The sequence below is a fragment of the Neolamprologus brichardi genome, unplaced genomic scaffold (assembly GCF_056152115.1).
Source record: "Neolamprologus brichardi isolate AB-2024 unplaced genomic scaffold, ASM5615211v1 NODE_ptg000008l+_length_2720982_cov_1, whole genome shotgun sequence".
Classification (NCBI taxonomy): domain Eukaryota; kingdom Metazoa; phylum Chordata; class Actinopteri; order Cichliformes; family Cichlidae; genus Neolamprologus; species Neolamprologus brichardi.
This window is the reverse complement of record NW_028270135.1, coordinates 1,243,327-1,256,395: the sequence shown is the minus strand read 5'-3', so window position 1 is coordinate 1,256,395 and position 13,069 is coordinate 1,243,327. Positions and strand designations below refer to the sequence as shown.

Sequence of the window (13,069 nt, the reverse complement as noted above, 5' to 3'; positions counted from 1 at the left end):
AGAAGAGAAACAGCACAGAATGCGAAAGGTTTAATGAATGTGCACACAGATAAGATTTAATAAGTGTAATACGAGGCTTGACTGATTGCCTGCCAACATCGCTGTGAGGAGCGAATGAATTGTTTCAGCCCTGATTATGAAATTGTGTTATTTGTGCCGTCCGTGGTCATTTGGCTCAGGCAAACAAACCCACTTGATCTCAAACATTTCAAGTCCTTAATTAAAAAAAGATGGATAGTGGCTAATCTCTGGACCATCAGCCTTCAGAATCCCACTTCTAAATTCTGGACCTGTGTCTTTTGTTTTTTTGGCTTTTGTCCTATAATTTAAATAAATCTGCACAGGCTCTGTGATGGCATACTATATGTTCTGTAGGACATGGCATTTAAAATTTCTAGAAATTTGGATTTGCTCTATAAACCACTATCCCCCATCAGAATCAGTCAACGGGCTTTAACAGTCGACCTCAGATTAGGCTAATGGAATTTCGTTATATCACAGTTACAACACATGGCAAAATACAGTTCATGTTAACTTAGTGCACATGCTTCAATAATGTCAGAATAACTGCTTACAAAAGTGACTGTGTTGTAAAACGGGAACACACAATTAAAGATTATATGTGTCTTTAACCATTTCAGATCAAAATCTGTAGACTACCCTGACTCAGAGCAAGGGGCTAATGGCCTCATAATGTTCTGCTTTCCCCTTCTTGTCATAAAAGTTGACATTGTTAGAGCAGAAAACCAATGAAGTAAAGATACAGATGAATTAAAAGATTCATATGATAAGCAGACTGACACCAGATTAATAACGGATTTAAAGGTGAGATTTTCTTACTTCTGGATTTGTGATCAATCCACTTATGCAGACCCAGCTGATATCTAGTAAACCTTCAGCTTTAGGGACGTTAAGGCGGTTGCATGCTTTGGCCAAGTGATGATCCAGCTCTGACAACTGGGTAATATTTTGGTACCAATGAACTCCCCCCACCAGTTATTCCTAAAAGAGGATGCAGTAAGACAAATGTAAAGTGAAGGTGGTTCATGCAGAACACTAGTAGAAAATGACTAGTTCTGTAGTCATGCTGGGAGAGGTTCTTCAGGCCACCTTACTGTCCAACTCAATTGTTTCACAGATAGAGCTTCACTTCTTCCTTGATCCCAGGGGGAAGTCTGATTTGTTTAGAGAAGCCCTCAGAAATGCTGAGCTTATTACTGCTGCAAGGATAGTGAGCTAACAGGAGGGTGGCTGGAAAGCAATGAAGACAGTGCAGATGTAGCAAACACTGCGCCATCATTTAGGGATTTCCTGAAAGCATGGGATTTGGTTAAAGATGCATTACAAGGGAAGATGGTTGCATTGTGCTTTCAGGGCCATAAAAGCTTCTGATGCTTTACTGACTCTAAGCAGGTTTTCAGTCCCTGTTGTGTTCACGTGTTAAAATTATAGAAAAAGGACAGTTTTCTTCTGAAAGAACATTTTCTTAAAGCAACGCTTAAAGGGATTTGAAGACTAGAACATTAAGTATGTTTGTGCTTCCTTAAAGAATGCTACCTGAATAGCCTCCAGTGCTAAATCATCGTCCAGGTACTCATGGCTTGGGATTCATCTGACAGATGTAACCTCAGCTACATCGGCACACTGTTAATCAGTCCCGGATCCCCAAGTTTTAATTGGCGGCAAACAATTCCATAATGACGGATACAACCATATGACAGTGCCCCACGGCTTGAGGCAAAAAGCCTCGATGAACAAAGCAAGTTAATAACCAGTATCTTGATACCTGTTATCGCTAACTGTTGTTTCAGGTTTGACCTGAAACCTATAGTTTTGATTTCTGCAGTTTTGTTCAGACCACAGACAAAGAATGTGAAAAGTCTCCAACTGTTAGAAAAAACAGAGGCTGGACAGTCAACATTATTTCGACCGCGTGCAATGAACTTGTGGTCTCACTGAAATGGTTGCTTCAAAGACCGGAAACAGGTTTGTGTCAACTCGCGGTCAGTCGCTTTGTGTTAAAATGTTGATAAAGTGGCAATGGGGACAAGTTGGCAATTGCAATGCGATGCAACAATTGACTGTGATAACTCAGCAAAGCTCATAGATTTGACACAGAAAATGAGAAATTTCTTCACAGATCTACAAAATAGTTGCTGTGGTTGTAAAATGACATTTGGCAACCTTTCTTTTAATATAGGTATGTTATCAGAGTACAAGCAGCTGGCAACCAGGTGAATCATGCTGCCTATTGGGCAGCCTATGGGGTGGCTGTAGCTCAGGTGGTAGAGCAGGTCATCCACTGATCGGAAGGTTGGTGGTTTGATTCCTGGCTTCCCCTAGTCTACATGCCAAATATCCTTGGGCAAGATACTAACCCCAAATTGCTCTCCGATGCATCCATCGGAGTATGAATGTGCGTGAAGGTTTTTCTGATCAGAATCAGAATCGTGTTTATTGGCCAAGTATATGTGCAGACACATACAAGGAATTTGGTTCCGGTAGATGGTGGCTCTCAAGCACAGCAATGTAAATCACACACACACACGTGTCTATATATATACATTACACATACATACACATACATACACAAAGCTGTGTAAACCAACTATAAATAACTAATCTAAACGTATATACATAAAATACAGAAATGAGATGAGGTGGAATGAATACTACAGAAACTATGTTAACATATGGTAACATAGTTTATTCGGTAAACTATGTTACCTATGAAGCACTTAGAAAGATGTGCTTGTGTGAATGGGTGAATGCACAAGTTGTGTAAAGCGCTTTGAGTGCTCAGATGAGTAGAAAAGCGCTATATAAGAACCAGTCCATTTACCATTTATTGCAGAGATAGTTGTGCTCACTGGTGCGAGCCGACTAAGACTGTATGCAATGCGGTGGCAGTCTGTCTGCATTTAGAAATCAGACAGTTATTCACAAATCCTCACCAGCCTGTCTTAGACGCAATCGCCTTGCAATCGAAAGTGGTTACCAAGAGGTTGAGGGTCTCGCATGCCTAACCTTACCACAACTATTATGTGAAAATAATTGGATTTTTCTTAGTCACAAGGAGGTCACCGTCCTACTTCTCCTCTTGGGTGACTGAGCGAGGAGGAGGTGATCCACATACTTGATTGGCACGTATACTTTCGTCAGAGTTACATTTAGTTAAGCACTTTTCCTCATCACTGACAACAGCAGATGTTAGGACAGCATCCAGTGAGTTGAAGTTTCCCCTTTCCTAGCAGTTAGCTATGAATATGCTAACGTCTGTGCCTTCTTCTCTTCGAGCCACAGTTATTTCTTTCTCTGTGAAGTGCTGAGATGGTGAAAAGTGTCTAAAAGTTATCAGCTGACAATTAAATGAAAAGGAGCTCTTACAAGAAGACTTGGTAAAAAAAATTCTCTCTCTCCCTCCCAACCGACATTACACCTCCTCGATGATACAGCAGGGAGCCTCCAGATTTTAATATCTCTCAGACACTTGTAAATGTGTTCTGTGAAATCCTCCGAGGCGCCGCTTTTCTGGGTTACTGAACTCACCCTCTCATTTTGCCTTTTCATATCTCTTTCTTTTTCTTCCCGCAGCCCACCAGCCCCAAATTTGGAAAGGCAGATTCCTATGAAAAGCTGGAGAAACTGGGAGAGGGTTCATATGCTACAGTTTACAAAGGAAAGAGCAAGTAAGTAGCGTGGAATCACTGTCTAATCCAGTTACTCTTCTTTATAGTTGCAAGAAATCACTCATGGATGCAGCAAATATTACATTTAATTATACGGGAGCATTGCTGTGTGGGAATGAAACAATTCAATAGGTTTTATGTAAAATAATATTTCTTGTCTGCAAAGCTGTGCACCTCACAAATGCAATGTAATTTCCTTTATTTTAATCACTATAGGATGAATGTATTTACGCCATGATTCAATAGTCTTCAGTCACATTTCATGGTTTGCCGCTTTCCTTGCAAGTTTTGCTAATTAAATTCTTGAAAATGTAGAAAACTCCACAGACTCTAATCTTCTCAGTAATGATGTTATTTGGCGTCACTCTTAAACTACAACAGCTTTGATTGGTGAGCTTCATTCAGTTGTAATCCCTTCGCCTTGTACCCGCGTCTCACTCCACTGCCGCCAAATTACATTTCTCTGGCTTAAATATCCTCGCTGTTCTCTGGCTTCACTCATTTTTAGAGTTTTCCTTTATTGTCGCAAAAAAAAGAAACTGGATCAGTTTAGTATACATTGTGTGTGCTTCATGTTGCTGCCAGGGTGAATGGAAAACTAGTGGCTTTGAAGGTGATTCGACTACAAGAAGAAGAAGGAACACCCTTCACAGCCATAAGGGAAGGTAAGACGTTTACGTGCATAGAGGCTCAGATACCATATTTTTTTTTCTATATTAATAGTTTCACTTTCTGTCTTACATAAGCTACTTTAACCCTTTAAAACCAGTCAGAGCGGGCACGCTCCATTTTGCGTAACTACTTTTAAATCCTTGTAGCTCTGCAACCACGTAAGCTAGCGCAATAATTTTTTTGCATATGAAACCGGAGGAGTTGTACTTACATCTTATGCCATCAGCTTGTCCTCGGTCACAGTTTCCTTCCACATATAACTTTGCAAAAACTGCATAAAAAGCACTTGCAGCAACAAAAACATAATATTCCAGAAACACGCTTTGCCGATCCGATCAGCTGTTCATAACACTTCCTACGTCCATCAGCACGAACTATCGCATGTCCACCATGACCTGCCCGAAACCGGAAGTGACGTCATTTTCGCGGAAATATAGTTTTTTACCATCAAGGCCTCATGAGCCTATACTGGTGTTTTTAAAAGTTATCTTTGACTTTATGACTTTCTGTGTCGTTTCTGGGATGCTTAGGACTCATATTGCACTGCTGGAAATAGTTTATTTTGATGCATATGCTGCTTTTTTGCAAATTTGCATTATAATATTTATTTTTGTTTTTCCTGCAGTGTGTAAAAATTGGTGTATTTCAAAAATAAAACTATGAAGACACTCAAAATAAATTTCCTGTGGTGGGAAACTATTTTGTGCAACTTTTTTGTATTTACAGTTTTGAGGGATAAGCCTTATAAATTTCTCTAACTAGAAATATATGTTAAAAAAACAAAAACGATTTTCAATTTTTTTGTATTTTTTTGCACTTTTTTGCAATTTATGTAATTACTATGCACTTAATGCATATATATTGTTAAAATTTGGGCTATAATGGTTGTATTGATGTATAGCAACTTGAAATGCTCCCAAAAATGGCTCCACAGCATGTAAAAATATAAAGTAAGCTCTGGCGGACTTGGTTCTATGGTCGGTCTTAAAGGGTTAATATCACTACGAAAACAGCTCAATATCTCAGTTCAGCCCAGAACTGCAAGTGGTAAGGGCAAGGCCGTGTCCTCATATACCTCAACAGTCATAAACTGTAAATATCATGAAATAAGGAGAGTTTAAAACTCCAGTCAGTGTTAACTTTCCCTTCCTGATCAGAAACCCTTTAAACTGTCTGTGTGGAACTAGAGAAAGCAGATGAGTTTAAATACCTGGGGACAGTCATCCAAAGCGATGGACAGGGAGCATATGGAAGAGGGCATGGAGAAGTGGCGGCATTGTCTGGAGAGAAGAAGAATAAAAGTCAGTAGAAGCAAAACAGAACACATTTGAATGAGAGAGCGAGACCGGTGTGTGGTCACCCATCTGAAGCAATGGACAGTGCACAAGACAGGCGAAGGCTAAGATGGTTTGGACATTTACAGAGGAGAGAGAGTGGATATGCTGGGCAATGGAGGTTAAAGATGGACCTACCAAAAAAGAACCAAAGATGGAGACTACAGAGGAGATTCATGGACGTGGTGAAGAAGGACATGCAGACAGCTGATTTGGTTAAAGAGGATGCTAGAGACAGGGTGAGATGGAGGCAACCGATCCAGTCTGGTGGGAGCAAAAAAAAATGCTACTACCATTTGGACATCTCTTAGTCCGCTAATAAGAAGAAATCTGTTCAGTGGATCAAGGCTAATTTGTACTTTTCAGCATTCACTCCTAAAACATATTTCAGTGTAAGGATCATGTGTTTGGTGGATATCTGGTGCTTGGGGGAGTGAGCTCTGCTTGAACAGGACTGGAGATGGGATGTCGGTTCTTAGCTGAACCAAGACATTGGAAAAACTCAAAGTTCGCTATTAGCTAACAGGTATATCATGTGAATTGTCTTGTTACAATATGAAGTGCTTAACTCACAGCTTGTAGGGTTTAAAATGATAAACTTTGTCCTGTATGTATAGAAGTTCAGAGCTCGTCCTTGCTTGGCTTGGTTTGTCCTGTCACTTTGTTTTAGAGACTCCACTGAAAGAAGATACAGTCACCTCCACGGGAGGAACTGGTATTTAAATTTAGATGAGAACGTGATGCTGTCTGTTTGATCTGCTTATGATCCAGGTCTGATAAAGTAAGAGCTAGACTCCTCACAGACACAGTTAAAACTCTCCCTATGAGGAGATCAGAAAGGTAATTTGAAATTGAACTAATTCAGCAATTACTGAGCAGTGAGCTTAGAGCACAGATATGTGAGCGGCATTACAGACTGCTGCTGAATAAAGTAATGCACACAGAGTATAAGACAGCTGTGAGTGTGTGTTCGTGCAAAAGTCGACACACTCGAGCCATTACCACCGATGTGTGTGTGAGGCAGGGAGAGGGGGTTGGATCTTCAAACTGGTGACAGGATCTTTGAGGTATCAGACTGTAGCTTTAACTTCCTGCTGAGAGGAGCCTTGCCTTTGATCTGCTTATGTGATTTTGTGTTTTTTACCTTCAGGTACTCATACAGAATGAATATATTGATGAGGCCGTATCACTTCCTGCCTCTCAGAGGTTCTGTCTGTCCCCTGTGTCCTTGGAACAGAACTTTTTGTTTGCTAAATGAATCAGTTTGTTAAATGTCTGAAAATTCCATTTATGCTATATAATAAAAATGAAATACTTTAAATTCAACTAAAATACAATAATATTTTAACTTAAAGAGTATATAAAGGACAGCATACAGTCACCAACTCTGCTGACCTACCTAGCTAGCTTTAGCAGGAAGCACGCTGTTATTTTTCCGATTTAACTGACAACACGAGCTTTCCACCTTATTTATATGGAAGGGAATACTAAATGACCAAAATGTGAGCTCCTCAGAATTTGTTTTGCATTTCAAGGTGATAAGTAAAATAAAAAAATAATAAAGAACAGCTTAAACGTAGCATTAGTTTTAGCTAGCTCTGGCTAGCTTAGAAGCTAACATTCCTAGAGTGATATAGCGCACTGATTTAAGGTAGAATATTATCTCTTTAATGTGTAGTTAGCTTTTTTTTTTCTTTTAGAAAGAAAACCAGTCTTATACTGACAAAAGTTGGGGTAATTTGCATGCAGAGAAAATTTGTCAGCTGTTCCAGTTGGGTTGAATTTCTTGTATTAGCCCCTTTCATTACTTAGCGCTTCCAGTGGCTACAGCCCAAGCAGTTTTGTGGTGATAATCTGATGCCAGCTTTTATGCAAAAGTTCTAATTTGATGGAACTGCTTTTAGATTGAAAACCAGCATTGGTGGAAAAAAGTAAATTAGAAGCTCGTACAAGTCGTTTGTTGTGTCTGAGATTTTTTGTAAGGTAGTTCAATCTGAAATCAGAATATCTCGTATTAAATGTTAAAAAAGTAAATTTGTTCTATTTGTTACTAAATTAACTTGACTGTGATGTCAAAGCTATAAAATGTCCCCACCAAAAACTGAAAATGCGTCGTGTATTATTTGCACAATGCTCACCGTGCTCTATTCAAGCTGTGACTTCAATCAAGTAATGTAAATGTGCTCATCATACCCAGCCTCCCAACTAAGACTCTTTAAGCTTCGCCGCTGTAACGATTTGATCATCTTCCCAGCATATCTCCCTGCTAATTAACAATAAGTCTTACGTCATGAACATGTTGACAAATGAGTGTGAGAACTTTGAGTAGTAAATCCACCCCGTGTTTTCTCTTTGTGTTTTAATCTTTTCCTGATCCCCTGTATGTGATGAGGAATTCTAATAATGCAGCTAATGAAAGCATAACACAGTTCCCTGGTATCAACTCTCTGCCTCTTTCTGTTCGGTTTTGTTTCTGCAGCATCTCTTCTGAAAGGCCTGAAGCATGCTAACATCGTCCTCCTTCATGACATCATCCACACCAAGGAAACCCTAACTCTGGTTTTTGAATATGTGGTGAGTCTGCACACTGAGATCACCCATTTGGGCTCTTTATGGGGGGACTGTGGAGGTTTAAAATTAGATCAAGAATCTGTTTTTAGCATTCAAAAGAAAACATTTTCAAAGAACAGAGGTCAGCGCTTATGTGTTTCTTTAGTTTGATTGATTTGATCCCAGTACATCCTTGCTGATTGAGTTTCAGTTTTTAATACTCTCCCGCTAGAAACATGAGCTGTAGATATTTTGATTGGCATACTCTTAGTTTTAGGGCACTTGAGGAATGTTAAAGCAGCTAGGGCTTTTTCCGTTCTTTGCTCCATAGGATGGCAGCCAGGTCCACCACAGCCTGGTCTGTCTGTGCCTGCAACAGGAAGCCAAGCGGGCATTTTATTGGAAGGTCATGGTTTTAGCATGTTTCCACAACTGTCCCGTCAAATACTGCTGGCACAAATAACAGAAATAATATTCTGTTGATGCATTTATGGCCAGTGGGAATGCTCTGACTCAACACTGTTAAAGCCAAGTAAAGGAGGTTACTCACCAGAAACCTCTGGAACAGCACAGTTTACCAGATGAAGATCATTAGATTAGCCGAAACAAACTGACTCACCCACAAAAAAAGCAACAGCATTAAGTATCTATTAATGATGGCACATGCCAAGGCAAATATTTGCTGGTGTGACAGTCGTTTGTGGTCTTTGTCTTTAAATGGGCAGGTGAAATAATATCTGAGCTGGAGCATTTCCAGGGTCGTGAGGGCGATCTACTTAAGATATTTTTGTTTGGAGAGTGAAAGACAAATCGTGACAGAGTGATGTCTTGTCGAGCCACCATCAGATACTGGTGGGACAAATCTGTTTTGCCAAAACCATGAGTAACAGTGTAGACAGGGCAGAACAAATGTGTGCATCTAACTTCACTGCACCAGGAGATTACCCTATTTCTTGGACCATAAGGCGCACCTTATGGTCCAAGAAACCTTTTACAGAATTTAATTTGTTCTGATAAGATCTCGTCTCCTATTTTTCATCTCATTTTAATTTGTTGATGAAAGTTTGATTTCATTTTATCCAAGTTTTTGTCCTTGTGCTTCAGGGTTAGGGTTTTTTTTAAGGGTTTATTAGTTTTTGGCAAAAACTAATAAACCCTTTGCCAACACAAAACATTGGCAAAAATTATTGGTCCACAAAATTCACAGTGGGTTCCAGTCACAATCTAATGCTGAGTAATACTGGTACTTCTAGTGGACTGGATACTTATAAAATATATGTCAGTGATCATTTTTCCAAATATGGATAACTGTAGTCAACAAAAAACTGATATTTTTCTTGTACTTATTGGCATGGCTTCGTTCTAGCGACATCAAGACCCCGTCGCAGCAAAGAGACTTTTGTTGTGACGGTCAGTGTCTCTGATAGTGTCACAAGACTTCATTGACAACATATTGCAGAGATTTTCATATATGAGAGAGGCAAACGTCCAAACGCGTGTCAGCCATCAGCTGACGCAAGATGGTTTTGAGAAAAGCTTATCTGCCAGAATTCCGGCTGACCTCAATTACATCACCTACACCAACCGTTTAGTGTTTAGTTGGAAAGCAACCACACTGCCAGGAGAAGTAAAAGACACGACAACCTCCTTATAAGTATGTTTAACTGAAACTAGCTACATACTTGTAAGGATTGGTGACCACATCTGTCACAGTTACAGGATTAATCCATTCAATTCAATTCAATTCAATTTTATTTATATAGCGCCAAATCACAACAAAAGTCGCCTCAAGGCGCTTCATAGATACAGAGAAAAGCCCAACAATCATATGACCCCCTATGAGCAGCACTTTGGCGACAGTGGGAAGGAAAAACTCCTATTTAACAGGAAGAAACCTCCGGCAGAACCAGGCTCAGGGAGGGGCGGGGCCATCTGCTGTGATTGGTTGGGGTGAGAGAAGGAAGACAGGTTTAAGACATGCTGTGGAAGAGAGACAGAGGTTAATAACAGATATGATTCAATGCAGAGAGGTCTGTTAATACATAGTGAGTGAGAAAGGTGACTGGAAAGGAAAAACTCAATGCATCATGGGAATCCCCCGGCAGCCTACATCTATTGCAGCATAACTAAGGGAGGATTCAGGGTCACCTGGTCCAGCCCTAACTATATGCTTTAGCAAAATGGAAAGTTTGAAGCCTAATCTTAAAAGTAGAGATAGTGTCTGTCTCCTGAATCCAAACTGGAAGCTGGTTCCACAGAAGAGGGGCCTGAAAACTGAAGGCTCTGCCTCCCATTCTACTTTTTTCCACTGACAGTATTGTTTCATCCAACTGAACCGACTGCACTTCTGCTGCCTGTCCAAACAAGTTCAAAGAATAATATTCAAATGTTATGTAGCAAGAGCCAAAACTTGATTAGGACGTTTTTCTAATTAATAAGGAAAGACTCCAGTGTCTACAGAGGACATAGAGTAGGAGTGTACTACAAGGATAAAAAGTTTTCAACGCAGTTTTGGACAGATCTGAACCCACGTTGTTCAGAACAGTCTCATCTTGTCTTAGCCTTTACCGTGCACCAGCTGACAGCAGCTTCTGATGGGCTCATTTATATTCATGCTGAGTGAGGCTCAACCAGCTTACTCAGCTTTCCTTCTCTACTACATTTATTAGACTGGGGATGGTGGAATGCCCCCTGTTGGTAGATTTGACACATGTCAAAGGGTTTGGCTTCTGAATCGAGGATGGAGCCCAGCGGGTTGTGTTTAAATGAAGAATGAGAAAAAAGCTCAGTTTGCCTTTAAAGGTGAAACAAGGACGTCTCATCCTAAGTGGTTATGCACACTTTCCACTAATACAGGACATCTTTCAATCATGATGCCACACAGTCCTTTAACAACGAGGGATTACCCCGGTTTCCCTGTTATTTATTTGACTAGGATGCTAAATTGTGTTGATGTTGATATATCATCTTGTGTTCAGTGCTCTAATAGCTTGAGCTTCCCCAAAAATCCATTCGTTGTTCTCCTCTCAAAGCTAATGGTGAATGACAGGATGCAGGGGAAATGCACAGAGCGAGAGGACAGACGACTGACATGAAAAGCAATGACAAATATGCTGTGTGTGTGTGCTGAGGCGTCTTTGTGAATTATTCAGCAGGTTCTGTGGTGTGGTCAGCAGTGGGGGACTGTAAATATTAGTGTGGTTTCATAGTCACTGCCTCCATCCACAAATCTATTCTCAAAGCACAGAGGTGAAGGGCAGACAGGCTGGGTGCATGTCTGATTTTCTGATAAGAATATCAATTCAGCTCATACGATAAACTCTGGCATAAAATAAGCCGCATGTCTTCTTCCTGGGGACGTACGCTAAAGTAGTGTGTGGACCAAGAACTGCATCTGCTTTGAGCTTGATTGGACCAATCAGAATTTACAGGCACACAAAAAATTGGCAGATAGCAAAAATGTACATAACTTAGACCCAAACATAGAGTCCTGCTCAAAGCTTTAGAGCCGCCCATTGTTTCTTCATATTTTTCTAGTCAAACATGCAAACATATATTCATTCAGTTTCAATTTTACTTCATTTATAAAGCGTTAAATTGCAACAACAGGAGCCTGAAGACAATATTGAACAACACCAACAATTAGACAACCACCTATGAGCAAAAGTGGGAAGGAAAAGCTTTCTTTTAACAGGAAGAAACCTCCGGCAGAACCAGGCTCAGGGAGGGGCGGCCATGTGTCGGGGTAAGGGGAGCGAGACAGGACAAAGACATGTACATGGAAATACAGCTCATTACAATTCTAATCACCTGGAAAGTCATTTTTGATGTGATGACCTTCATACGTCAACATTCCTGGACTCTCTTAGACAAGCTCTCCTATAATTTTTTTAAGTGGTCTTCAGGAATAGTCAAAGGAGCTTGCAAAGAAAAGCGTCTGGACTTCTTTAAGTTGCTTGAAGACGTTTCACCTTCATCCGAGAAGCTTCTTCAGTTCTAAGGTCAAATGGTGGAGAGTCCCAGATATAAACCTAGTGGGAGTTTCCCCCCACAGAGGGACAAAAGGACCCCCTGATGATCCTCTAATCGCCTGAGCCAAGGTGTGAAACTGGGTGTGGGTCACAATCAGCCAGAGTTTCGGGTGAGGGATCTCAAAACTGGATTATAGATGGCGGAGAGTTGGTGTCGTAAACCACCGCCTCTGTTCAAAGATGGTCGCTCACAGTGGACATAGATGCTTCTTTCACTCCTCTTTCAAACCATCTGTCCTCTCTGTCCAAAATGTGAACATTGGCATCCTCGAAAGAGTGACCTTTGACCTTAAGATGCAGATGGACTGCTGAGTCTTGTCCTGTGGAGGTGGCCTGGAAAACTGTTCAGGAATAGTTTTCCAGGCTTCTTGAAGTTCTTCTGTGGATGTTCTTCTACTTTATTAATTGGGTTGTGATTCCATGACTCATAGTGTTCCATGGTAGGTTTTTCTATCCAGGTCTGTTATTACTTCCCTGCTGTGTGTTTGGGATTATTGCCATGCTGAAAAATGAAGCATTTGACAATCATAATATTTATTGATATTACTGGATGTTGGATTAATTTGACAGCACTTTACTGCGTTCATCCATTTTGACAAGAATTTTGACATTTCAACCAGTAGCCCCACTGAAAATAAAACGATTGAGCTGTAAATGAGTATAATATGGCATTCAGTGAATGGCTGGTCTCTAGCCACATGCATGGCTGCCCCTCCCTATGCCCAATTTCGCTGCAGGTCAACTGCAAGTGACAAACAAAGGCTTCGATCAATCCAAGCAGTCACAGTGTAAA

At 40.5% G+C, this 13,069-nt stretch overlaps 1 protein-coding gene across 3 annotated transcripts in view; it reads left to right on the top strand.

Moving 5' to 3' along the window:
• Positions 1-13,069, top strand: part of cdk14 (cyclin dependent kinase 14) — a 266,335-nt gene that overhangs the window by 98,923 nt on the left and 154,343 nt on the right. For all 3 annotated transcript variants that reach the window (XM_087837157.1, XM_087837159.1, XM_087837158.1), the window contains 3 exons: positions 3,595-3,689; positions 4,275-4,354; positions 8,175-8,269. In XM_087837157.1, the coding sequence (XP_087693283.1) occupies positions 3,595-3,689; positions 4,275-4,354; positions 8,175-8,269 (270 nt within the window). The remainder of the gene's footprint in view (positions 1-3,594; positions 3,690-4,274; positions 4,355-8,174; positions 8,270-13,069) is intronic.